Here is a 27,951-nt window from a genome sequence, read left to right as displayed (position 1 = left end):
TCTTAAGTAAGTGATTTATTATGAGAATTTTTTCAGAAGAAGGGAGAGGGAAGCAGGATCGCGTGGTGGAAAAAAACCAAGCATGGATGTGGTCCCAGCTGGAAACTAGCTCCAGCTTGATCTCGTGGGGAGTGCAGGAGCATGAATCACACCACACATTCATCCCACCTTGGGGCTGGGGGCCAGCCCCCAGACCCAATAGGTGTAAACTCCAGCCGGCATTGGCAGAAGGTGATACTTTGGGGAGGGGTGGCATCAGCAGCTAATCCTCACAGCAACTGGCAGATGAAAATTCTGCCCTCAAAGGGAATTTTCCAGGATACCAACAGCCCCCACTATGCCAGTGAACTGCTCTCATTTGTTTCTTCAATAGCAAACACTTCCTTGAATTTCCTCTCGAATTCTGCCTCCAGTCTAAGTCCCATTAGGCCAAAGTCATTGTACTGAAAAATAAATCATAAGGCAAAAATAATGATCCTCATTGTCAGTGTTATTAGACACCTTGCAATCAAGAAGGTTGAAGACCTTGTCTTAAACACCTAAGTTACATTAACCGGGTACGCTTAAAAATTCATGCAGCTAAGAGTAACTGTTTTTTCCTAAAGGCACGATTATTTCTCATTAAGTAGACAGAAATGGGAAATCACTGCCTACTTGGGACTTTGATTTATTTGGTTTGGGTTGTTTATTTTAGTGAGACTTAGAAAAGTCATCTATGTTCTTTGCAACCATCAAAAAGCCCAGTCTAACTACAATCACCCATCTCCTTCCCCACCACTTCTAGTCCTCTCTGGTGACCCCTGTAAACTACACACTCCATTCACATGCAAAGGAATCTGAAATTGGGGCTTCTAAGAGTTTCCAGTGAGTTTATCTGGGGAGAGATAAGAAGGGCAACATAACTTTAAGATGCAATTTTTCCTTGGGTTTGGAGCAGGCGGGACTCCACTGTTCTCTGTGGGCACCTGTCGCCCTGGAGCAGGGGAATGAGCTTTCAGGGGCCTGGGGTTCTGTTTGCAGAAACAGCTTCCAACTCACTTTTACCCTGCCATGGTGAGCTTATGTTTTGAATCGAAAAAGTCACTCCCTTCCAGAACCCTTCCTTGTGTGGGCTTGTCGTAGGGTGAGGGAAATGTAAAATTCTCCAGGCACCAGAATATGAGGGCAGAGTGACTCAAAGGAAAAAAAATGAAATGAAAGCAGGGAAAGCCCCTTACCTTGTAAGACACCCTGTGGTTCTGAAAGATGAGGCGCATGTCCCTCACAAACCCCTCCACTTGGCGATAACCCTGTTTATTCAGCTTCTTCTTGATTTTGTCCAACCACATGGGTTCCCTTAGGTTTTGAGAAACCTCTCTAATCTGGTGAGAAAAAATGTCAAGGGGACAGTTACTGGCATAGTTCAATGTTCCCAAATCCAGCAGAGATACAAGGTACAGTTAATGGTGGCTCATGCTCTCCATCCCATGGGATTCAGCTCACAAATCCCTCCGGTGCATGTGTAAAGGGCAGGGAACATCACAGTGGCCTGTAATCATGGTTGGTTGTTGTTACTTACATAATAATAATATGGAATCTTCGAAAAAAAGGAGCTCTCTGAATGGCAATAGACCTTCAAGAGGAGGAACTCACATTTCTACAAAAGAAGAAGGCTGTGAATAAAAAGCAGTTTGGAGACATTAAGCCCATATACAAGCCCAGGCAGAGGCATGACTCACACCAGTGTTCTGGAAGTTTCCCCAAACATGTTTGGCTCTTGGAAACAGACATGCAATAACTGAGTTATTTTTTCCACAATCCAGTTCTGGTATGATTTCAGCGTGATTGAGACATGGCTTGAATGAACAGACTCCCTCAGGGCACCCTTTCCTTCACCTTGTCTGTTGGACTTCTCCCATGTCTGGGGTAAGGAGAAGCCTTGGGGTTGGCACCCAACTCACCAACTGCTCCTCAGGCTGCATCTGCCTCTCCAGGACCTCAGATTCCCCGTGACACTGCTGCCTTCCAAAAGACTCTATCCTGCAGAAGGTGCAACTCCATGGGCTCCTGAGAGGTCAGGCATAAGTGAGCAGGGACCAGGCCCCTGGAAACAGTCCCTGTTCCTACGGCTGCCACCATCCTCCTTTCAGGCATGGCCGATGGACACAGCTGGGAGATGAAGGGGATACCTCCCAGAGTCTCCAAGACCCCACGTGGGGCCTGAGCCCCGACCCTCCTCCCATGGAGGGTGGCAACAGGGGGTTCAGTGTGTGCAGGGTGGTGTCAGGGTGAGTGGTGTGCTCTCCTTTCCCCAGCTGAGCTGCTGGGAGCACAAGGCACACTGCTGTCACACCCAAGTGTCAAAACTGGGCCTTAACCCCTGGGGACCCAGGCCTCTATCAGCCCGTTGAGCCTGTGGTAAAATGCATGAACCAGGTCATATTTCCTGCCTTTTCTGAAAAAGCGCAGAACACAAACAGCTGGTGTTCCCACCTCTGTGAACAGGGGCCCAGGCTGGCAAACTTCTTGAAATGACAGTAGCAGTATGAAGGCAAGGGACCCAGTCACCAGCCTCAGCATCCCAGCCTCAGCAAAGAACAGTATTCCATCGGGCTGCCAGTGTCTTTAAACAGCTCTGTGGATCATACTGTGGGACCCCGTATGTCCAACCCTGCTCTTTCTCTACCTGAACACATAGGTTCCTCCTATTGCAGGGGGAAGTCTTCCTAATTGGGGTGAGAGGACTTCATCTCACAAACCTCTCAGTTTCCACAGGTGGGATGTGACAGTCCTCATGAAAAGATCTCGAACAGGTATCACAGCAGAACAGCTGTCCTCCATCCCGGCACGTCTCACACACGTCGGAGTTTCCCAGCTAGAAGGCAAAACAATGTCCGCATCCCTGGTGAGACCCCAGCAGGCCACCGCTACAGGAATCTAGAATTCGCTGCCTTTGTGTGAACCTGCCTGGACACATCCATGCTTCTCCCTGAGGTAAGAAGGAGCAGCACGGAATGGAGACTTCAGGGGAAATTACCATCTGCAATGTTGCTCAGGAGGAGGGGCCTGTGTGTCATACCAGAAAAGTCCTCCCTATAAAACCAGAGATTCTAACACAGAAAGACTAGCAGCAAAACAAGAAGGTGATTTTATAGGAATCTGAATAATATTATTACCTTGCAGATAAAACAAGATCCTGAAAGAAAGTGTTAAATGCATTTGCCTATATACCACGAGGGAGACATAGACTCACGGAAAGGCGGAATTTTGAGAATTTAGTAAGATGGGATAAACCCCTTGATATGGAAAGTGATAAAAGATGAAAAGACACTCATTAACAATTATTTTGAGTCTTGTTTTGGGCTTTTAGGTGAAAATACTTGTGTTGGGTGAATTGGGTTCTGGCTATTTCTTTTGTTTTTAAGAATGGCTGTGTATGAGGAGGTGCTATCCCCAACGAACGTCTAGCCAAATACTCCCATTCAGTGTTCCAGGGGATCCTCAAGGACACCTCCAACTGGGGCTGAAACTGCTCTGGCATGGAGACATGGGGCCACTTTTCTTCTCATCCGTGCCGAGACTCATAGATTACTATCATCAGTCTCCAGGAAGTGATGACCCCTCTCCCCAGAAGGACAAGGAAATAACAAATACAACCCATGTTTAAGAATCTCCCATATGTATACTTTTTAACAGATACATACGTTTGTTTCTTAGTCCAGTTGCACACTAAAATCATCCAGGCAGAGTATGTAAAATACTAATGTCCTGGTCCCAACACCAGAGATACTGAATCAACTGGTCTGGGTGGGCACAGCCACTGATATTTTTTTAATTCATAAAATGGGTAATTTTGGGGGCTTTTAAACAATCCTAATGTCCAAAACATAGCTTAGACTGATTAAATCAGAATTTCCTAGAGTGGAATCCAGGCAAAGTTATTTTTCAAAGGTCCTCAGGTGACTCAGTGTTGAGTTGACCCAAGTTGAGATTTAGCCTGGTTATTAGGCATGGGGATATTATAAGTCAATGTTGTATTGGCCCATAATATCTACCCCGGAAAGATTATGAAGAGGGGTGAGGGTCTACGTCCATCCCAAACAAGCCACACAACACTGGACTCGAGGGCTGTTTAGATGATTGAAGACTCCCTCAGTTGGTCAAGGGTCAAAATCAGTGTGGATAAGATCTAAATCTTGTTGGGGCATTGCTCTGAAGGTAAAGTGTACATAAAACTATCTGACTACCCTTTCTCTGTTGGATGTCCTGTGTCAGTATTAGTGCTTGATATCATCTGTGAGTGCTGCCCCCTGGAGTTGTGCAAAAGTGACTCTGCTTCAAATGTCTATTTTGATGCAAAGAAAGGAATTAAAGTATGATTTAGCATAGAGAGTGCGGTCACCCATAATTTTGACAGACCTTATAGCTGGCAGCCTTGCGGGACCACACTGTGATTGGCTACGTGGTGATGGTTTCAGCCCTCACCAGCTTAGCACCCTGATGGCTCCCTCGAGACTGGATACATGGCCTCTAAAAAGGGCCCATCTGCCCTACATGCACTTCTCTGCAGGACTCACAATAGGGTCTACCCCCTGGACTCCTCACCAGCTTGGCTGAGCCTGTTCCTTCTGGCGGATCTTAGCTCTGCCTGCACTTTGGAGTGGATGTTTGGGATTTTCCTTTCCTCCCCTATTGCCTTCTTTAAAATGTTATTCTCCCAGATTTGCTCCTTAACCCTAATCCGCAGGCCAGCTCTGGCTATTACCACTTCAGGCCCTGGCTCTAGAGATCCCAGTGGTCTAGAATTCTGACTCCCATACTCACTTCAAGGGGAAATGAGGAAACAACAAGGTTTCCCTGAACAAATAGGAAAAGATGTTTTCAGACAGAGACACCAGCTCCAGAACCACCTCCCTGGTGTGGGTGATGCATCTGCTGTTCTCTATTCATCGCATACAGCGACACATTCCAACTGAGTGTGAGCAGATTTCAGGAAAACACAGCAATGACACAGTGCACAGAGGGACAAGGCCTGGATAATTCTGGGGTTAGAGGTATAGTACTTACATAAGGGTCAATTAAGGTATTGTCGTGAGACTTTGGTATTCTCTGTTGAAAAGAGAGAAAGATTGAATGACAATATTGAATACAAGGATTGCATCCATCCCTTATTTAAGAGCTATCTGTGGAGGAATTCAAGCCACAGTCTACCCATTATTTCATATCTGTTTTATGGACCTATATATCTACTTGGAGAATAAAAAGTACCAAAATACCACTGTTTGGCCCAATGAAAGTTCAATTTCCTGGATTTCTGACCCAAGGTAGGCCTTTATGAAGCCATGCAGGGAGTCGGGCCCTGGTTTCCACAGATGGAGTTGGAGAAACTCCACTGGTTCTCCTACTTTGGCCCTCAGGCATTCTTCTCTACATTAGAAAGTATCATCCCACCAGGAGGAGTTGCAATGAGAGAATCAGACAGAGAATTCATCATCAACAGCCCCCAGTGACCACAGGACCCAGAGTCCTGGAATCATGGAAACATCCCAGAGAGAACTGCACTAACTTCTGCAGTCCTCTTAGAGCACAGCCTCAAAGATAAAATGTGCCCAAGGTCCCCAGTGCTGCAGCTTTTCTTCCAAAAGGTTACCTTCCTCTCTCCTCCCAAAAAGATGTCAGCGGGGTGACTTTTCAGAGGTAATTGATTATCACTCACTGAACTTACAATGCTTTTGCATATTCAGTAGAATGACCTGGCCTCCTTCCCTCTGTAATGCAGCTTTTATCTCCAGCCCAGGGCAAAGTAGTCACAGACAAGTATGATCGACGGGACAATGACCTGAGAAGTGGCCACGTCATTGCCCATCTCTCTGGGTGACCTAAAATCCCCCACCCCTCCCCAGGTTGGAATTTGAGGTTGAAACAATCTTTGAGGTCAGAAACATTGTTTCAATCAACTTTAATGGCCATTGGACATTTAGTATGGGCTTGATAATTATATGTTGAATGAGTAAATAAATGAATATTGCTTAGCTTAGGAAAAGAGATTACTTGCTATTTCTTAAGAAATATTAGCATACAATATACTGGAGGAATATACATTATTTTACAACACAGCAACTGTCACCAAAAGATATTAGTGGCCCTTGTCAGGAGCCAATAAGCTATCATGTGGTATCAAGAGTGATCCTGAAGTTTCCAAAAGCCAAGGGGCTCCATCAGCAAAAGAGGTTCTGAGAGGCACAGAGGACCCATAGGGGTAATAATGGACTGCAAGATCTGCCAATTTGAGGAGCTCATGGGGAGACACAAATATAGAGGTAGCTGAGATTTGTTGCTGAAAAGTGTTGTATCCATGGATAAAGGTAGATCCTGTTGATAAGAAGTTGCCAGCTCACAGGGGTAATCTAACTGAGTAACTATTTTATCTTATTTTTTTAAATTTATTTTTATTTTTTAAGTAAGCTGTATGACCAACGTGGGGTTTGAACTCATGATCCTGAGATCAAGAGTAACATGCTCTACTGACTGAGCCAGCCAGGTACCCCAAACTGAGTAACTCTTGACATCTGGGAAATGATACAGATGCTGGTCTTTAAAATACTAAATAGATCAAATAATAGTTTCCCTTTAGGAAATCCAGTGGATGAAATGTCCCAAGGACTGAAAGTTCAAATGACCCAGAGCATCAGATAATCACATTCCCAGTGGAAGATGAAGTCTCATTGACCAGCTAGGCATGGCCTATCTTAGAAGTCTGTGAATGTCTTGGATGGCCATTCTTACTTGAAGTATGTAAGAATGACACTTCTCTCCTCCCCCTCTTTCTCAAGTTCTTATTCATACTCAATCTTGGAAAATCCATCACCTTGTCTTAAATCTACACTGCACTTAACCTGTTTGTTTGTTGTCTACATAGACTTCTTCCATAGAGGAGGACATCATTTTCTCAGATAGAAAAGAGGTCTGTATAGCCCCTCTGATGTACCCAAAAGGGTAGCATCACAGTAAACAGTTTTCCAGATCTGCCTCTCCCATATGATACATCAATCTCCCAAGAACGTCCTTCCCAACAGCACCATCCTCAAGAAGGGCAACTAATTTCCCCTGAAAAAAAAAACAAAAAAAGTCTGTGTGTACATTTAAATGGAAGGTGAAAGGGGATGCAATGGATCAGAAAAGAAAATATGCCTTTTTTTCCCTAGATTTCATTAAAGTTAGACAATAGTAAGGATGATTTTAAAAATCTGGATTTGAGTTGGAGATGACCCTATATCACCTTATTTTTTTCTAAGATTTATTTATTCATTTAAGAGACAGAGAGCGCGCGAACAGGGAGAGAGGCAGAGAGAGACAAGCAGACTACCTGCTGAGTGGGGAGCCCAACGCGGGGCTCGGTCCCAGGACCCTGAGATCATGACCTGAACCAAAATCAGGACTCAGATGCTTAACTGACTGAGACACCCAGGTGCCTGACCCTGTCTTATTATGAAATTTTTTTTGTATTGCATAATCATGCTTGCTTTTACAACTTTGACACCCTTACAACATCTGCATCTACACTTAAAGCATATATATGAGGTCTGTTTTGATGGCTCCTTATCATCTCCACTGCAAATGATTTACCATTCAAAGAAGATCTCGCCTTTTATACAGCATATTGTTCAAAGTAGCAACTCTGAAGTCACATGCCCAAAAAAAGGGGAGGGGAGGGTTGGAGGAAGTTTAATTATAATTACCCAATTGAGAACTATAAATTATTGTACATATGACATCAGTTATGTGATGAGAACTTGTAAAAAGTGACATAATAATCACCTTTCTTTTCCTGAAATATTTTCTTGGAGGATTATGTAGAAGTCCTTTCTGAAAGATAAAAAGATCCAAGTTTGTGGCTAGCCTATGTTTCTATTTTGTAAGTCTGGCATTTCCATCCTCCTCCCATATATTTCTACCTGGGTGTCCCACTGTCAGATCAAAGCCAGGGTGGCTAAATGAGAAAACATCTCTCTCTCCTCACCCGTACTTCTAGAATTCAATCAGTGGTAGAATTTCAAGCATTGGAAAATCATCTTTAGAACTTTTTTCTTTTCTCTTGTCTTTTTTCCTAAATTTTAAGAGGTTTTCCTTCATAATCTCTTTGACACCTCCCTTTCCTTGTTCACACCTCCCACTTCCTTTTCATTTCCACCAATAACCACTCATGCTGAGTCCATACACCATATACCATCAACACACACTTATCCCATGTGTACTGAGTATCAGACATTCAGGACAATCTTGGGCACACAAAGATGGACAAACCCTAGAGGTATTTAGAAAGAAAAAGAGAATGCATGGAAGGATAAGTATAAAACAGTATAAAAAGGGTCTTAGTAGTGGACTCATGGAGCCCAGGGAAGGGAGGACCAGGCCAGGTCATTCAGGGAATATTCAGAGAAGGGAGACATTTGACATGAGCATTGCAAGTTGAGTATAGGTATCTTTGGGCTGAAAGACACTAAAATCATTTCAAGCTCCCACGGTTGTCTAAAATATTGTTTTAAATGTGTCACTGCACACCTCAGAAGACTTCACTGATTTTTCATTGTCTGTGAGTTTAAACTCCTTAGGCTGATATTAAATCCCTCCACAAACAACCCAATCGATGGATCGCCTCTTATCACACACAACCAGTCTACCCCAACCCACAGAGCTACTTTAGTTGCGGTTCTGGTTTTTATGCAGTTCTTTCTCTGGAGTATCCTCTTTCCATTTGTTTGACTGTAGACTGTCTTCTTTCAGTGCATGAAGTTGTCTGCATGCACCTGTGTCACAATGACCTTTCCCTCCTCCAAGCTCTGGCCTTCATCCAGACAGAGCCCCCTTTACAACATTAATGTGCAACATCTTAGGAAGGTTATGAATGTGGGGCGTCTCTTCCTGGGTCAGCAGATAAACTCAGGGGCATCAGGTTTTTCACTATAACTCAACAAAAATTTGGTGAGCAAATAATGACCGTACAATAAGGAAAGTCACATCTGCTCCGGTTCTTGGAATACCTCTATCAGCCATCGTAGGGGCCTCCCACCACAGCGCACACTCAGCTTCCAGTTCTTTGATCTTGCGTGGCCTCCTTTGACTTCAAATTCCCTGGGGGTGAACCATTTTCCGTCCTCATTCTGTATACACCTCACCAAGGCTCCTGTAAGACCAGGGTAAGTTCAGCCTGAGCCCTCTTTGTCTTCAGAGCTCAGATGACGGGCTCCACCACAATGCATCTGGAGCCACCCAATTTGGGCTCAAGATTTATAGCAGGAGAGTCTAGCCTCCATTTTCAGCCCTTGGAATCCCCAAATCTAACCTGTAAGTCCCCTCAAAGGAGAATGTCCTGCCTTGGAGCAACATTTCTTTAAAACTTTGTGCAACAGAAGAGTGATAATTACCATCAGAATCAACCTTTTAAAAGTATTTCAAAATCATCTACAAAGGAAAATCAAGTGAACCTGAAGAGTGAGAGGATCTCAATTTGCTGGGGACAGAGAACAGGCCAGAGTCTCCAAAGGCTCTTGGGGAATGCGAAGGTAGAACCTCAGGTTGAGACTGAGCTTAGAATGTTATCACCCAACATCCGTAGCCTTTATTACATTTTTTATCCAGTGTAAGGGCATTATTAAGCAGAGCTTTTCCCATCCCTGAAATCATAGATAGCTGACATTAAAAATAATTGTGAAATGTTACCCAGTGGAAAATTAAGCTATGCATAAAAGATAATCATATGCTAAACAGCATTTCTCAGTCATTGGAGAAATGCAAATCAAAAATATAATGAGATACCACTTCATATCCACTAGGATGGTCATAATTAAAAAATCAGACAACAACAAGTATTGACAAGGACGTAGAAAAATTGGGGCCCTCAGATGTTGCTGGTGGGAATATGAAATAGTGCAGCCACTGTGGAAAACATTTTGGTGCTTTCTCAGTAAGTTAAATATAGATTTACCATATGAACCAGCAGTTCCACTCCTGGGTATATAACCAAAAGAATTGAAAACATTTGTTCACACAAAAACTCATACATGATTATTCAAAACAGCATTATTCATAATAGCCAAAGAGTAGAAACAGCCCAAACTGATGGATGAATGATATATATGGTGTATTCACACCATGAAATATATTATTTGGCAAAAAAAAAATGCAGTACCAATACATGCTATTACACGGATGAACCTTGAAAACATCATGCTAAGTGAAAGAGCCCAGTCATAAAAAGACACATATTATATAATTTCATTTATAGGAAATACCTAGAATAGGCCAATTTATGAAGCAGAAAATAGATTAGTAGTTCCTTAGGGCTGGGCGCTGGGATGAACTGGGAATGCGTACCGACTGCAAATAGGCATGGCATTTGCTTTAGTGGTGGATAGACACAAATGTTCTAAGATTAGATTGTGGTGATGGCTGAACAATCCTGGGAAAATGCAAACAAAATTCAAAACTGAATTGAACACTGAGAGTTGAACTTTATGATACGTGATTATATCTCAGTTAAGCTGTTGAAGTATTTTCCATCGCTTATGTAAATTAATTCCTCACAGCTCTTCTGTGAGGCAGGTTTTTAATTACTATGCCCATTTTGGATGAGAAACTTTAAGCTCAGAAAGGTCCCACTGTCTAATCAGATGAATCAGTCCCTCTTGGCAGAGCTGCGGCTGGGGTTCAGGCTCTCCAATTCTAAATTCTGTGGTCTTCTCACCACATCCAGCACCCTGCCCTGGTGGTAATCATCCAGAAGGGAGGCAGGATATGAAGGTGGAGGCTGAGGGCCTCTTCCCTTTTATTTCTGATTCCCTTCTCTTTGTTTCCTTGGGCATTGTGGGAGTGATCACCTAATCGGTATAATTTCTGAGAGTGTAAAAATATCATTTTAGGGAGCCCTTCCTCCCTCCCTCAATTCTCTGAATGTTGTGTAATTCACATGGGTAATTCCATACTGCAAATCAGGTAGACTATGGAACCTACCTCGTTTCAGTCTCTTCTTATATAACATCCCCTTCTCCTTACCACAGGTCACAGGAAGTATTTGAGAGTGAAAATTCACACTATCATCTCTGTGCTTTCTTGACCCTGAAAGAGAAGATTTCCTCATTCCGCCTCATTTTGCAAATGCACATGCACCTCTCCAACGTTCTGGATTTTGTTCTTATAAAATATAGAGGTGCTTAGGGAAGTCCATTCTACAAATCTCTAGCGTCAAAGGCTTTCTTCCATGTGACATTTTTGATACATAACTACAGAATGGCTACCTCTATCTTACCCTTCAAATCCCACACAAACCAGAATGCTTTTACAAAGAAATCAGGCTTCAATAAAACTGCCTTACTCCCAATCTAGTCAGCCTAGCTGGTTCTTATATGACAATGAAACACACAACAGCTGCCATGTTTTGAAGGGAGGTCTCCAACCACACTATTTCACTGCAGTTAGGTAGCTGGAGACTGTACTTATGTCTCCCTAATTGAGATCTAACTGACTCAGCAGAGAGAGGGGAATGAATGACAGGGTAAACTAATGGAGATGATGTCTGCCTTCTATTCTTGTTCTTGGCTTTGCTTCATTTCTCCCTCACATCAGCTTTCTCCATATCTAAAAGAGGAGCTCACAGGACTCTAGAATAATCTTCACACTGCATGAGGAGAGGCGGCTGGAGACCGGACTCCACAGAAATAGGGATGAAAGGTCTTCAAATGAACTAACTCAAGGAGGATGTGTAGCTGATACTGCCCTTCCAGCTGACGTTTAGAGCCATGATAGGAGGAGGGAGTGTCCATGGTCCAATGTTGAGCTGGGTAGACTATCAGAACTATGATGGGCTGAAAATGATTGGCTTAATTTGCTCTCTCACTTTGTGGTCAAGTGACAGGTCCAAGCCCACACAATCAAAAGTAGAGAAAGACAAAGACTACTGACCACCACTCCAGGCTACCTGTGGTATGCAACCTGTGACTCAATGTAGCAAAAGGAGGATCAACTAAATAATGTGGGTTATATGGCAACAGACAATTTCCAGCTCAAAATTTATCAGTTCAATGAAAACAGCATCACTACAGTGGCCCTTGGACCCACAAGGTCTGGTCACCAAGTTACCTGTTTGTGGGATTATCTTGTTTCTCTCTCTGATGTATTTTGAAAATGACCCAAATTGTATACATCTCTCAACCGTTAGTTAGGCTATCAAGCAACTAGGGAAATGGGTTTATTACTAAAATCACAGAAAACAGGAAAGCACAGGAAATTAGCTGTTTAGTTATTGAAAGTTATTCCCCTTTTCTTCTTTACCTCTTGACCGGAATCTTTTCCGTGGGGCTCTATCACTATGAGTTAAGTTAGTAAAAGATCTGCCTCTCTTTTTCCCTGAGAAAATAGAAAAATATAATCACAATCACAGACATGCAGTTGCATTGCATATATTAGTGCTTTCCAAAATTTCCATTTAAATATAACTTCCCAAAAGCCTGTCTAATGGATGAAGAAAAATATATAATCCCTAGTCTTAAAATACCAAGAATTAGATAGCTTATCTTAGGTTTATCTTATATTTTATTTTTCATATCCTACATTAGTAAAATAAACAAACAAATGAAATCAGCATTCCACATATATCTCAAGTAGCCATGTGTTAAGTGCTTAATAGATGCCTATTGTACATCTACTAATTACTTAATCTTTCCAACAAACATAGGAGATCAAGATGATGATTACTGCCATTACAGAAACTAAAATATTCAGAGAAAATTGAGACAAAAACTACAAAGTTAAGTGAAGGCATTTCAGGTTTTTTCTTGTGGAGAAACAGAAATAAATGGATGTTCTGTGAGGGGAAACCCTAGGGCGGGTTTCACAGGGGAGACACATTCCACACACCTTGAATGAAGTCATTTATACATTTGTGCTGAAAGTGATAATAAACGTGACCAAGGGCTTTGTCTACCTGGATCTGGAGAAAGACATTAGAATCTAAGAAACTAACCAGAAGAAGGCTAACCAAGAAGATTGGGTAGAATTGAGTCTTCCAAAATCTTAATTTCAAATAGTTATTAAGGATTGACTTGGTAGATGTTGTAGCAGAGAAAGTTCTTCCTTTTGCAAGTTTTGGCTATGGATATGCATCTCAGTGTTTGCTGTCATTCAAATATGATTTAGTTTCTAAGGCAGGAAGACAAATTCATTTTCTTCTTTTTGTGTTCAATGCCCCACTATCTGGTGGTACTGAGTGGGGCTATGTAGACCCCGTACGGAAATGTTTTCCAGACTACCCAGTCCTAAGTGCTGTAATCTGTAAGCAGATTTATGAGCATATTAGACCAGCAAAGCAAAAAGAATCTTTCTTTCAATTAAACCCAAAATGGACCGATTGCTTGGTAAATAGTCCCACTTTCTGGACTTTATCTTACACAATTACTGAGAGAGTTTTCATCTCTTCAAGACCAAAATGGCCCCATGGACAAATACTGATAATTAGACTTTATCACAACATCAAACAAATTACAGACTTGCAAGTCATCACTTTGTTATAATTTAACCAAGATAAAAGCAGCTCAAATGAGGGGGTCTACAAAGATTGATAAATTTCTATAAGAAAGTAAAAGACTTGGGTATTACCAGCAATGGGCTAAGGAGAACTACTAAAAAGGTGGAAATATGGTTCTCAAAAAGGCAGATTAATCTTTTTGCTCCTTCTTGTTTTCTCCCTCCAGAAAGTGGGGTCACCAGGCAATAGAAGGTCATCCACCCAGGTACGGTCCTCTAAGGGGCCCTCCTCACCTCTTCTCCACTCAAGATGCCAAAGTGGTTAGGGACTCTCTCTGGTGCTCTCTCTAATTCCTCTTCTGAAGGTCTATGCTCACAGCCCCGTGAGAAGAGATCCAGATATCTTACTCTTGCCTTACTGTATCCCAGTCAGGCTTGGCACTAAAGTTCTAATCACAGCCTTGAACAATCCAATAAATAGAGAGTTCTCTTTTGGTCTCTATCTGTCTCTCTCTCTGGTTATATCCTTCCTGGGACTGTGGCTATGTCAACCCTGTTAGGCCTAATACTTTTAGGGAGAAAAAGGAAATACATTGAAGTCCATTCTAGCCTGTGGCATTTTTGGTATAAGGAGACCTGGAGCTTAAAACCAGCTAATTCATAATACAGCACTATTGTATTTTACTTTGAAAACAGAGTGACTAAGCAAGACAGGATCTAACTAATTTTTGTGTCCCCAGGTTGTAATACCCATTTAGTAACACTGAATCCCCCACCATGAACTCTAACATGGCAGTCAGAATATAATTCAAGTTTATTTTTAAAAAACTGTCAGGCTTGGTATTAATCTCTAACGGTAAGTGTGACAGAATTTTAAATTCTTTCCTGTTTTCCCAAAATTTTAGTAAAAGTCTCAATAGTTGGGAACAATTTACTAAATGCCAAGGAGGGTAACCAACTGTCCCAGGCCACCCAGGACTAAGGGGTATCCCAGATGCAGGAGTTTCAATGGCAAAACTGGGAATGTCCTGTCAAGCAATCCACATCATAAGGCAACGAAAGGTGCCAAACCACCTGTGTGACCCTACGAAGCATCGGTGGAACAAGTTTTGCCAGCTCTAGCTCTTCGCTCACATCCACGCAGTAGAAGAAGGGCTACATTTCTCTGCAAAGAAGTCAAGCAGTGGTGCCAGGCCATACTGGGGAGTTGATGAAAGAATCTCATGGAGGAAAGAGCTAGCGATTGTGTACCCTGCATTCCCAATGTTGTCTCAGAACTACATCTGTCAAGGGACATACTTCCATATTCTTATCTCTCCTCTCTCATCCACGCCCCCCCCCAAATCCTGGAGGGGCCCAAACCGGCAGCTCTTGAGTGTGGGTGGAACCAAGAGAGAATGTGAGAAGAATCTGACCATGCCACATCCCCACTGAGGGTGGCCCAGACAGAGGCTTGCTTAGGTTGAAGGAGGGGAGGTGCTTTGAAATGGAGAAAATATTGAAGTTTTCATACTGGTCCAGAAAGGACTCTCACTACTGGAGAGAGACTTATACTCTTGTGACAAGGGAAGAGGAAAACCATCAGGCTTGCCCAAGACAGGAAAAACTCATCCAGAAGGTAGATTTGAAAGGGCAGTGAAAAAATGAACTTGTTTTCTACTTGTAATTTCCCAAGTCTGGCCATTTTAATAAACCAATGATGCAAGGTAAAGAAATTTCCACAAAAAAGCAGATGAAACTCAGGAAAAGAATTTTAGGTCCTGGGCAGATAAAAACTATGATATAAATGCAAACAATTTATAACCCTGACTCCAAATGGGTTTGCTTTCTAGATTTCACAGTTCTCAAATTGACTGGTAACTTTGGCTAGTAAAAAACTGAGGAAGATCTATATTCCTCAAAACCTTAGCAAAATTTGTATTGACCCACGGGGCCAAGTAAAAGTGGTACAAACTTTATCTTACCCCTGATCTTGGCACGTTCTTGCAGACGCATTTTCCTCTTTCTCCCCCTGGAGATTGACTGACCAGCGATATTGCTTCTGTCTGGGGATAAGCAGGGGAAGATACAGAGTTGGACAAAACAGCAGTTCAGATGAGAGACCAAAAGCAAGTGAGTGAACACCAGATTCAATTCTGAAGCCTCTTTCCCTATTCACTCAGCCAAGAAAGCACGTTAATGGTAAGGGATCTCAAACAGGTGTCTAGAGCATGCTCTACTTTTAGAAGGGAAGATTTTAAATTATGTACAAGATTTCATTGTACTTTGGAAAGCACAAAGTGGTTTAGAGTTTATCTACATACACAGAGACCTAAATGAAAATGATATAATGATTAAATCCATATATTTGGTATTTTGAAAATAAGCATTCTTAAAATGGATGCTACCACTTTTTTTTCTCTCCAAACAAAACTGTACACATTCACCAACAGGGTAGCCATGCAAATTCACAAGAACATAAGATATATAGATTGGTGAAAATTAATAATTTTAATTGGACTCTAAAATCTTATTATATGGATCTGTTTCAAAATTGGCAATCACATGGAAAATTAGGTCTAGCTCTCATTGTCTAGAAGGAAGGAGTTTTTTAAACCACTACTGAGGAACGCCTGGGTGGCTCGGTTCGTTAAACATCCGACTCTTGATCTCAGCTTAAGTCTTAATCTCAGGGTCATGAGTTCAAGCCCATGCTGGGGCTGGAGGCTACTTAAAAAAAAAAAAAAAAGAAGTAAACCATTACTGAAATAAACAAGATTTCAGAGGTCCAACTAGAAGTAATACATATATATTACTGGAAATTTAGAAAATAAAAATTATATGAAATATCACCATTCTAGAGAGAGCCATAATTAACTTGTTCAAAAATACTCCCCTAGGCTCTTGTCTCTGTATATTTTACTATTTAAACAATACCTTTTCATTGCAAAATTTGAACATGTTTAATATAATTTTTCATGTACAAACATACTCTTAAAAAACACAAATAACAATATAAATATCACCTATATTCCAATGACCATATATAAATCACTGCATGTATTTTTATTGATGAACACCTATTGATTTTTCCATATATGTATATCTGTGTCTATATATAGATAGATAAATACATACAAATAAGAATTTATAAATATCTAAAAATACATTTGTACAAATATATGTTTTTCGTTTTTTACCATGTGTAAACCCACCTACACATACAGGCTGCTTTTTGCATTTGGCTTTCTCTGGAACATCTTACCAAAGTAATACAAATTTCTTGACCCAGCAGAAAGCCGTATATCGAGGATGGCAGTGTCTCCCTGGATCATTTAGCTCTGGGTGATTCTGTGTTGAGAACTAAGCCATTTTGCGCAAGCCACTGTGTTTTCGGGCCTCTTTGTTACAGCGTCTTAGTTTACGCCCTCGTGACGCAGCCGCTAGGAAGGGGTCAGGTCCCTCAGGAGCCCTCAGGGCTTCAGGGGGACAGTAAGCAGGTCCTTACACTCAAGTGCTTACCTTTTTGATGTATGTTTCCCTGATATCTCCTTTTAATTCTTGTCCAGGCATGGCCTTTCTTTTTTCCTTCAAACAAAAGAGAATAAACTTAATCATTCAGAGCTATAAACATAATTCTCAAAGCCGTATATATGAGTGATTTCAAATACTTTTTCAGGCCACAAGAACAGGACAAAATTCTTAAATACCACTGCACCCAGCGTGTGGCTGATTGCAGAGTTGTGCTTTACTCCACACAGACTTGGGAGACTACAGGAGACGACTTTGCTTTGAAAATAAAAAAACAAAAAAACAAAAAACCACTAAAATTGGAAAATGAACAGGAGTTTTATTTTGGTGTCTTAACCTGAATGACCATTGTTGGGGGCATATGTCAATATGTGTCCTCTTCAAGTGTCTTCCAGTACGTTCAAATGTGCCATGAGGAGGCACACTCCTCGTTGCGGGATAGCATCATGGATAATATGCCATGCTGGACGTCAGGAGGCGCTCTCAGCTTTGATGAGGAGACTTAAAACAATCTCCGTACTTGTAGTTGTGACACAAATCCTCCCACTTCTGTGCCATCTAGTGCCCAGGGTTCCTGGACTGTCCAGGACTGTCCCCCCACCCTAACTGAAACCACAGCAGGTTATATGTTGTGCATGATCTGAACACATAGGAATGTGAGAAGACCACAGGCACTGGGTAAATAGAGATCTTATCTTGTCACTGTTGTGAAATAAAAATAGCCAGCTACTAGATTTTTACTGCCAAGAGTGAACACCCAAACCATGGAGGGAGGCCTTATGACTCCCACTTGAGATTCCCATCCCCTTCGGAGGTGGGTCAACTCAGACTCCAGAACTTACAAGGCAGGAAGGGCCTACAAATAAAAAGCCTTGCTCATCAGACTAAAATGGTTATGTTCAAGAATTCCGGGATTTTGCCCCATTGACACCTCGGCTTTCCATGACCCTTCCCAGCCCTATGTAGGGGCTATGGCTATGTGCCCGGCTCGTGACTCCTCCCAGAAACAGACCTGTTTGTCTCTCAGTGGGGAGAGCCACATCACAAGGGACTTTGTCCCTGACTGCTCCCAGGACACTGATCAGGCCTTGAGCCCCTCTGGGGGCTATGGGTGGTGCCTCAACACCATCCACACTTCAGCTAACAGACCAGCTGACTCTGGCCACACCACTGTGGCCCTAGAAACTCATATGTGTCAGGAGCATGACTGAACCACTAATAGTCTGACAATGGCGTGCCCTTTATAAAAAAAAAACTATGTCCAATGCACTGATTGTCTGACTCTATGTCCCTCATCTCCTCCTGTCCACCCAACTCGGGAAGGCTCCTTCGTCACTGAAGGCAGCTGTCCCCAGAAAAGGATCAGCTCCTTCTTGCATCATGATCAGGATAAAAGTGGTGGGGGATTAATTGTGTTAGACAGACAAGTTCTGGAAATTCAGGACTCTGTTCTGCTGCTCTTGGAGATGATGCCTCATTGCTTCCCCTACCAGTCTGGAGGTCAGAGCCTTCAGAGAGCCTAGGGGATTCAGATTTATTTCTGATCTGATTACATTTTATGAAAATGCCTTTGCCCCACTTTTATCTGACCCTCTGGATAAAATGTCTGAGTGGGAATAGGAGATCATTTGGAAAGGAAATGAAGTTACAGCTACTGAAACAGTACACACAGATTTTGCGCCAGTAAAGGAAGAGCAAAAATCCAGACATCTGAGGAGGGAACCCATAAAGCCTTGTTGGTACGGTGAAGGGAAAGCATTAATAATATCTGCCTTGCAGAACTGCCCTGAATCCTACCTCCAGAGAGAAACCACCCGGGTACATATCTCTTACCACAGACATGGTGAGTCTACCATTCTGCATCAGACATGAAAAAACAGGGATAGGCCCCAGTGTCTGCACATCCCATGCAGGATTCCTCTAGACATGATCCCTACCCCGACTCTCAATCCCTGGGGGGGGGGGGGGGGGCGCAGGGGAGGCAAATGCCACTTGGTCGGTGTCATGGACAAAGAGGGCAGATTGGGATGGACTCTCCTCAGGAAGTGCCCCCCAAATCAAGGACTAGGTGCAGTGAATGAAACTGGGAGCTCTAAGGGGCCCACGCTGGAGGCACCATCCATCTTCCCCTGCTTGATGTATGTTCCATTAGGGGACCTCAGCAATTGTAAATGCTTCCCTTTCAGGGCCACCATGTGTGCCCTTGGAATTGCACTTCTTGTGTAAAAGCCAGGCATTCACTTGCCTCCTTATGCAAACATGGTAAATTATAGCTTAGGGCGGTCATTAGAGACCTAAATCATTTATGTTTTATGAAATTTTTTAAATACTGCATGTAACAAATTGAATGGATTTGGTCCTAGTCCACACTGGTCAAACTAATCAAAATGGATGATGGAGTGGTGTCTTCATGGACAAATTTGCCAGAATCTGCTGCGTGAGGTGAATTTGTTGGGAGGCAATTTTCCTTGGCATTTCCACATGCCTCAAATTATCTTTGCAAGGTTGTTTGAATAACAAGCACCCTTGGAAGCCAGAGATAATGTAACCCTCTAGGTCAGAGAGCGATTTGTTTACTGACCTATATAAAATAGAAAACATCTCCCTCCTCTCCCCAGAGGAGATTTGCTTAAGTTCCAGCTAACAAGATAATGTCTCCCTCAGGGGTAAGGTTTGAGCAGGTTTGCCAGCAGCAACCTTCTAAGATTGAGGTTTCTGAAGTGTGGTACTCCTCAGCTTGAGCACAGCCTGTTTGTGCCACCTCACCCCCAACATGGATTTTTGGGGAAAAGAACTAATGCACCTCTCCCATATCCCAGACATTTCATTCCTAGGTATTTATACAAGGGATCTGAAGGCATGAGGCCACAGAAAGACTTCTACAAGAATGTTCACTGCAGCTTTTTCATATTAGCAAAAAACAGGAAACACTTGCAGTGTGTGCCAATAGGAGAATATATACGCAAAATTTGGTATATTCATATAATGTGTGATACTTTGCAATTGAAAACAAACAAAATGCTGATATATTCAATAATGTGAATAAATCTGAAAAATATTATGCTGAGTTCAAGAAACCTCACACCAAATGAGAACATGCTCAAAAACCTCACTTATTTAAATTTTTAAAACAAGCCAAACTAACTTGCCAAGAAAACACAGAAAAGTGGTTCTGTCTTATGAGTGACAGGTAAGGATATACCAAAGGGCATAAAGGTTCTTTGCAGGGGGATGGTCATGTTCTGTATCTTGATAAGGATTTGGATTATACAGGGGAATGCATTTATCAGAAGTCATCAGATGATACACTTGGTATTTGTGCATTTTATTATAAAGGTTATCTCAAGAGAAAAAGAAAAGAACTGAAAACAAATAATGAATTCTAGTTAATGATATGCAGGTTGAAGTATTTGGGGGGAAGTGTACTGATGTCTGCAACTTTGAGATGTTTCATACTTGAAGATGGGTTAGTGAAGTGGATGAACAGACAAATGGATATATGGTTGGAAACACGATAAAGTAAGAATGGTATAATGTTAATTATGAATCTACATGAAAGTATCTTGGTGTTTACATAAAATTCTCCCAAGTTTGGGCGCCTGGGTGGCTCAGTTGGTTAAGCGACTGCCTTCGGCTCAGGTCATGATCCTGGAGTCCCGGGATCGAGTCCCGCATCGGGCTCCCTGCTCAGCAGGGAGTCTGCTTCTCCCTCTGACCCTCCCCCCTCTCATGCTCTCTCTATCTCATTCTCTCTCTCAAATAAATAAATAAAATCTTAAAAAAAAAAAATTCTCCCAAGTTTTCTGTACCTAAACTTTCCACGATTCAATCATGGCAAAAAGAGCTTTGGAAAGAAAAGAAAGATTATTTACCAAGAAATGACACAATAAAAGAAGAATTTTCATCCACCACACAATAATTTGAGAAGACAGTACTGTAATCACATTACGGTACTGAGGAGGAGTAAATGTCAACTTAGAATTTCTAATCTTGCAAAAAAATTCTATCAAGGCAAATTTGCAAATATAACACTTGGAGAGCCTGCCACTTAGAGACCACTCACTAAAAGAACCAAAAGGATTAAATTGGCTGGGTTGCCTGGGTGGCTCAGTTGGTTGGGCGACGACCTTCGGCTCAGGTCGTGGTCCTGGAGTCCTGGGATCAAGTCCCGCATTGGGCTCCCTGCTTGGCGGCGAGTTGCTTCTCCCTCTGACCCTCTCCCCTCTCATGCTCTCTCTCACTCTCTCTCTCAAATAAATAAATAAAATCTAAAAAAAAAAAAAAAAGAATTAAATCAGCTGAACCAAAAAAAGAGCTCTTTCCCATCTTGCAAGATGGCAGGTGATAAAGTGGAGATGCTGGAAACAAAGGAGAAGAAACAGGAAGCCAAGAAGGCTAATGCTAGTGGCAAGGTTAAGAAGGCTAACTGACCATAATAAAAAAATTAAAAAAAAAAAAAAGAAGGGGAACCTCAAGGCTAAAACACCAAAGGTATTTAAAGTAAAACACAGAATAAGGAAGAATTGGCAAATACACAATCACGTGGGAGAACTGAACACATCTCTGTGCAAACCCAGAAGAGTTTAATTTAGAAGATTTAGATAACAAAGTTGTGCTTGATAAAGATGTGTATGGGGAGAAGCTAGAGCCCAACGTACACTATTTTAAAGTGGCATAGAACATTTACAAATATTGACTATACATTAGTGTGCAAAGGAACTTTCACCAAATTTTAAAGAACTGATGAGGTCAGTTGTTCAGACTGTGTTCCAGATATGCATCTTCCATTCCTATTTAACTAATAGAATACCTGCACTACTGAAGACGTCAATGTGTCTGTATAAAACACCCTAATTCATAACCTCCTTTTCAAGCTCTCATGGCTACCAGCTTAAGATCTGATCAGTAAGGTAAGAGCAGGATATTGTTGTGGGAGGAGGGGAACTCTAGGAAAGCTTCTCACAGAAGAGACCTCTGGAGGAAGGTGTTTTTTGCTCTTCACCCTTTTTCCCTCTGTTGGCCTAACACATTGACACACAGCTGGAGCTCAGGAAGCACTTTGGACAATGGCATGATCTTTTTTTTTATTTTTAAAGATTTATTTATTTATTTATTTATTTATTTATTTGAGAGAGAGAGAGAGGGAGAGTTGGGGGAGGGGCAGAGGGAGAGGACAAGCAGACTCCCCGCTAAGCAGGGAGCCCGATATGGGGTTAGTGTTCGATCCCAGTACTCTGAGATCATGACCTGAGCCGCAGGCAGACGCTTAACTGACTGAGCCACGCAGGTACCCCCACACAATGACATGCTCTTGACAATGACTGAATTGAAAGACAGAAGAAGCTCCAAAGTGAAGGGCTTAAAGTAGTCCAAACAAATTTGAAAAGGAAAAACAAAATGAGAGGTCTTAAACTACCAGATTTCAGCACTTATTATAAAGCTATTGTAATTGAGATGGTATAGTATTGGCATAAAGATAAGACATACAGTTAAGTAGAAAAGAAAGTCCAAAAATACACCTAAACACGTAGGGGCAACTGACTTAAAACAAGGATGTTAAGGTAATTAACTCATTAATTCAATGCAAAAATGGTCTGGAACCACTGGATATCTGAATGCCGAAAGAAAGAAAGAAAGAAAGAAAGAAAGAAAGAAAGAAAGAAAGAAAGAAAGAAAGAAAGAAAGAAAGAAAGAAAGAAAGAAAGAAAGAAAGAAAGAAAGGAAGAAAGGAAGAAAGGGAGGAAGGAAGGAAGGAAGAAAGGGAGGAAGGAAGGAAGGAAGAAAGGGAGGAAGGAAGAAAGAAAGAAAAAGAGAGAAAGGAAGAAAGAAAGAAAGAAAGAAAGAAAGAAAGAAAGAAAGAAAGAAAGAAAGAAAGAAAGAAAAAAAGAATCCTTACCTCATACCATATGCAAAAATTAACTCAAACTGGATCACAGATCTAAATGTAAGAGCTAAAAACCATCAAAGTTCTTGAAGAAAATATGGTATCTTGAGCAAAGATTTCTTAAATAGAACTAAAAAGTCACAGATTATAAAAAATACTGTTAGACTTCAAAATAAATTTTGCTCTTTGACGCTGCTAAGAAAATGAACAGAGAAGCTACAGATTGTATGGTATATAACAAAGGACTTGTATCCAGAATATATTAATAACTTTACAACTAGAAAATAAACAACCCAGATAAATATGGGTAAAAGATTTGAATAGACACTTCACTAAATGAGATCTATGTGTGGCAACCAAATACATAAAAAGATGTTCAGCACCATTACTCATTAAGAAAATGCAAATTAAAACTATGAATTACCATTACACACCTATGAGGATAGCTAAAATTAAGATTAGCAATACCAAGTGTTGGTAAATAAATGGAGCAATGGGAACTTTCATACATTGCTGATGGGAATATAAAAAGGTACAACAACATAAAAAATACTTCAGCAGATCCTTAAAATGTTGAACATGTACTTATGTTCATATGACCCAGTAGTATCACTCCTATGTATTTACCTAAGAAAAATTAAATCATATGTCCACCTAAAGATTTGTATGCACATGTTCCTAGAAGCTTTATTTGCAATAGCCAAAAACTGGAAACAACTCAACATCTATCAACAGGCGAGTAGATCTGTGGAGTATTCATATAATGAAATACTTCTCAGAGGTAAAGATGGAGTAACTAATGATACACATACCAGCATGGATGTGTCTCAAAAGCTTCATGCTAAATGGAAGAGCCACATATTGAAAAACTGTATACTGTCTGTATACTGTATGAATTCATTTATATGAAATTCCAGAAAAGATAAAACTAAAGTGATAAAAACAGATCAGCTGTTGTCAAGAGCCAGAGGGTGGGAAAAGGGACACAGGTCCACTGGATGATGGAAATGATACATGTGATGATCGTGGTGGCATTACATGACAGAACACATTTGGGTTAAAACTTATCTAACCATCCCTTAACAGTGATGACTGCTATTGTATGAAATTATATCTCAATAAAGCTGATAAGAAAAGTAAAAATGTGCAAGATCTACAGAAAGAAAACTAAAACTTTGAAGAACATAGAACATGATCTGAATAAATGTGTGATTCATTCTCCTTCAATTCTACTCAAATTAATCTGCAAGTTCAATGTATTTTCAATCAGGGTCCCAACAGAATTGGGGAGGGATTGGGGGGAAATCTTGACTGATTTTAAGACTCATCCACACTGAGCAAGCCAGGATTACTGAACTTTTGACATCTCTTTTCTGATGCTCCTCCCTGCACTTTTTACTTTTTCCTTGCAAAAGAAAATATAATGAGTAGGAATAGCAAAATATACTTGAGAGCTTTGTAATTAAACCAATTTGCTATGCATTAGAAATAAACAGATGAATGTTTCAGAGTAGAGTGCACCCACAGATCCACAAATACAAGGAAAGGCACATAAAAAGGGCATTTTAAGTCATGAAGAAAAAAGCATTGGGGTTATTTCTTGAAATTATTGTCTCACATCAAACACAAAAAGGTGAATTATTATAGATTTAAACATTAAAAAGCATTAAGTACTTCAGGTATTCTGGAAGCAGATATAAATATTTTTAAAATTTTGAGGTGGGAAATATCTTTGTAAGTTTTAAGTATAACCTGGAAAACATAAAGAAAAAGACTGACAGGGTTTACTACATAAAATTTTCCAACTTCCTTAGAACAAAAGATAATACAAACCAAAAAGAATAGCATCAAACGAAACTAAATAATAACATAGATCGACAAAATGTAATATATATATATATAGTCCTATGCTTGTTCAGCATGGTTAAAAAAAAAAAAAAAGAAAAGGCCAGCAGGATTGTATCACTAGCAAGGTACATGTACCAGGCATTTTTAGGAGAAAAAAAAATGACCAATAATAACTGAAAAATGCTCAACCACAACAAAAATGAAAGCAATGCCAATTAAAACAGGAATGAAATAAAAATTTTTACAGGTAAAATGTTAAATGTTTGTAGTGTCTTGTGCATGAAATACTGACTTAAAGAAAATTGACAGTATGAATAGATTTATTTAGATTTATGATAAAATTCTAAATGTGTTAATATATGCATAATGATGTAATGTATGGTGATTAACATAACATAATAATAAAAAAATAAAAAATACATGCATAGAAAAAATCTGTAAAGATATACATTAAAGTTTACAAAGATCATATATATATATATTTTAAAGATTTTATTTATTTATTTGACAGAGAGAGCGAGAGAGCGCAAGCAGGGAGCAGAGGGAGAGGGAGAAGCAGGCGCCCTGCCGTGCAGGGAGTCCAATGCAGGGCTCGATCCCAGGACCCTGAGATCATGACCTGAGCCAAAGGCAGATGCTTAACCATCTGAGCCACCCAGGCACCCCGATCATATATTTTTTTAATATTTAAAGATTAATTTATTATTTGAGAAAGAGAGTACGAGCACACTTGCACATGCACGTTAGGGGAGGGGCAGAGGGAGAGGGGAGAGAGAAACCCAAGCAGACCCTGAGCTAAGCGTGGAGCCCGACCTAGAGCTTGATCCCACAACCCCAAGATTACTACCCCAGCCAATACCAAGAGTCCAATGCTCAACCGATTGCACCACCCAGGCGTCCCAACAAAGATCATATATGTAAAAATAAATAAACAAAATAAAGATGGGAGCATTTTGAAAAATATGTCAATTACTATTTTAAAAGATATAATCTAACCATATAAAGGTGAAATATTCCTTTTTTAATTTTTTTGGTCTTATGAAAAGTGTTAGTTCTCTATTGCTGGTGTAATAAATTGCCATAAACTTTGTGGCTTAAAACAAAGCAAATTTATTATCTTATAGTTCTGAAGGTCAGAAATCTGAGACAAGTCTCATAGGGCTAAAATCAAGGTGTCTACAGGGCTTTGTTCCTTACTGGAGGCTATAGGGGATAATCCATTTCTTTACTTTCTCCAGCTTCTGAATGCTGCCCACAATTCTTGGCCCACTGCCCCCTGCCTTCATCTTCAAACCAGCTACACTGCATTGCTCTGATCATTATCCCATCATCACATATCCCTTTCTCCACAGCAGGAAAGGGTTTCTGATTTTAAGGACCCATGTGACTTAATTGGGGCCACCCACATTATCCAGGACAATCTCTCCATCTCAAGATTCTTAGCTTAATCACACCCTCAAAGTCTCTTGCCATGTGAAGTAATGGGTTCCAGGTTCCAGAAATCAGGACATGGACGTCCCTGTTTCTGTTGATAGAAGATCCTTAGGGATCATAGCACTCTCGTGTATGTCATGGGGATCTCCTCCATTAGACAGACTCCTCCACAGATCTTTCCTATACAATCATGTATCTATTTTTCACTTTTGCTGACATGGCCGAGGGGATCTGTGAGTCACATACTTAATCCCTTCAAAGAACCTTTTCCTTGTGACTGAATACTCTGACCGTTCACTACTTCTGGCGCATTAGCAGAAAGTTGGAGGGCCATACTCTTGGTTATCACTATAGACCACACTTTTCCCAACAGTGAAGCTCCAAATTTTAGCACCTTTTGCAGCTTGGAAAGGCTGAGAATTTTTCAAATCATCAAGTCCAGATTCCTTTTGCTAAGCAGTTCTTCCTTCAATTTACCTCTTTCCCCTTACATTTTACTATGAGCAGCAAAATGAAACCAGTTGCACCTTTATCACTTTGCTTAGAAATCTCCTTAGCTATTTATCCAGAAAGTTCGACCTTCCACATTATCAGCAGGACAGAATTTTGCTAAGCTTTCTGACACTATATGCTAAGGATCTCCTTTTCTCTAGTTTCCAAAAACACGTTCCTTGTTTCCTTCAGAGCCTTCACCAGTGACACCTTGAACTTCCATATTTCTACCAAGTCTTCATGATGATTTGCATGTCCTCTAAGACAAAACAGGCTTTCTCTACCATGTTCTGCACGTCCAAGCTTTCTCTAGCAGAGTCTTCAGCCCCATATTTCTAACAAACTGCTCAAGGCAATCTAGACATTTTCTATCATTCCACTTAAAATACTACCCTCTGCCCACTGTCCAATTCCAAAGCCATTTCCACATTTTTAGGAATGCGCTACAGCGGCACAACGCCTCCAATAACCAAAGTCTGGATTACTCTTCTATTGCTGCCATAACAAATGACTACAAATTTAGTGGCTTAAAACAACATAAATTTATTATCTCACAGTTATGTTGATTAGAAGTCTGACAAGGGTCAGTAGGCCTTCATTCCTTCCTTGAGGCTGTACAGTAGAATACATTTCCTTGACTTTCCCAGTTTCCAGAGGTCATCCATATTCCTGGTTCCTTTCCTCCATCTTCCTCCTCCTCCAGTCAGCAATATGGTATCTCTCTGTGACTATTGTCCATGGCCATCCCCCTCTCTCCACAGACAAGAACAGCTATTCCATTATATTGAGTCTCATAGGGCTAAAATCAAGGTGTCTACAGGGCTTTGTTCCTTACTGGAGGCTATAGGGGATAATCCATTTCTTTACTTTCTCCAACTTCTGAATGCTGCCCACAATTCTTTATTGAGCCCAGATAATCCAGAATAATATCCTCTTCCAAGGTCCCTACCTTAATTACATCTGTAAAATCTCTTTTGCTATGTAAGATAATAGATAATACAAATTCCAGAGATTAAGATATGGACATCTTTGGGCGGACATCATATTATTATCACTTACTATTGTAAATAGTAATAATGCAACTCTAGCATTGAAAACCTCATTTTTAACATCGAAAGCAAGCAAAATCTTAGGCACTCTTACTTCTCTTCCTCTTGAGTTTTCCTGAAGAAGAGTTGTTTCCAAGATCCACAGTATCTGGAGAATAACAGGTGAGGGTGAAGAAACAGAAATTAATAAATAAAAGTTACAAATTTTAGGATTATTCATACTGCAGAAGACTTGAA

At 40.9% G+C, this 27,951-nt stretch overlaps 1 protein-coding gene across 6 annotated transcripts in view; it reads right to left on the bottom strand.

Annotated features, from left to right (window-relative positions):
• The window catches only part of LOC123838755 (nuclear body protein SP140), a 63,103-nt gene continuing 35,152 nt past the window's right edge, over positions 1-27,951 (bottom strand). For 3 of the 6 annotated variants that reach the window (XM_045867771.3, XM_064587218.1, XM_045867775.3), the window contains 13 exons: positions 27,809-27,862; positions 16,999-17,064; positions 15,462-15,542; positions 12,307-12,381; positions 10,990-11,094; positions 9,021-9,163; positions 7,798-7,845; positions 5,047-5,088; positions 2,739-2,854; positions 1,941-2,046; positions 1,559-1,636; positions 1,218-1,361; positions 1-443 (listed from right to left, as the gene is read on the bottom strand). In XM_045867771.3, the coding sequence (XP_045723727.1) occupies positions 336-443; positions 1,218-1,361; positions 1,559-1,636; positions 1,941-2,046; positions 2,739-2,854; positions 5,047-5,088; positions 7,798-7,845; positions 9,021-9,163; positions 10,990-11,094; positions 12,307-12,381; positions 15,462-15,542; positions 16,999-17,064; positions 27,809-27,862 (1,166 nt within the window). In that variant the 3' untranslated portion in view covers positions 1-335. Of the gene's footprint in view, positions 444-1,217; positions 1,362-1,558; positions 1,653-1,940; positions 2,047-2,738; positions 2,855-5,046; positions 5,089-7,797; positions 7,846-9,020; positions 9,164-10,989; positions 11,095-12,306; positions 12,382-15,461; positions 15,543-16,998; positions 17,065-27,808; positions 27,863-27,951 lie in introns of those variants that run through there. The other 3 variants (XM_064587219.1, XR_010410335.1, XM_064587220.1) reach the window with 3 other exon arrangements.

The sequence above is a fragment of the Mirounga angustirostris genome, unplaced genomic scaffold (assembly GCF_029215605.1).
Source record: "Mirounga angustirostris isolate CCGP_5_RB_7025 unplaced genomic scaffold, mMirAng1.0.hap1 SCAF_3, whole genome shotgun sequence".
NCBI classification, from domain to species: Eukaryota; Metazoa; Chordata; class Mammalia; order Carnivora; family Phocidae; genus Mirounga; species Mirounga angustirostris.
This window is presented reverse-complemented; position numbering and strand designations above follow the sequence as displayed.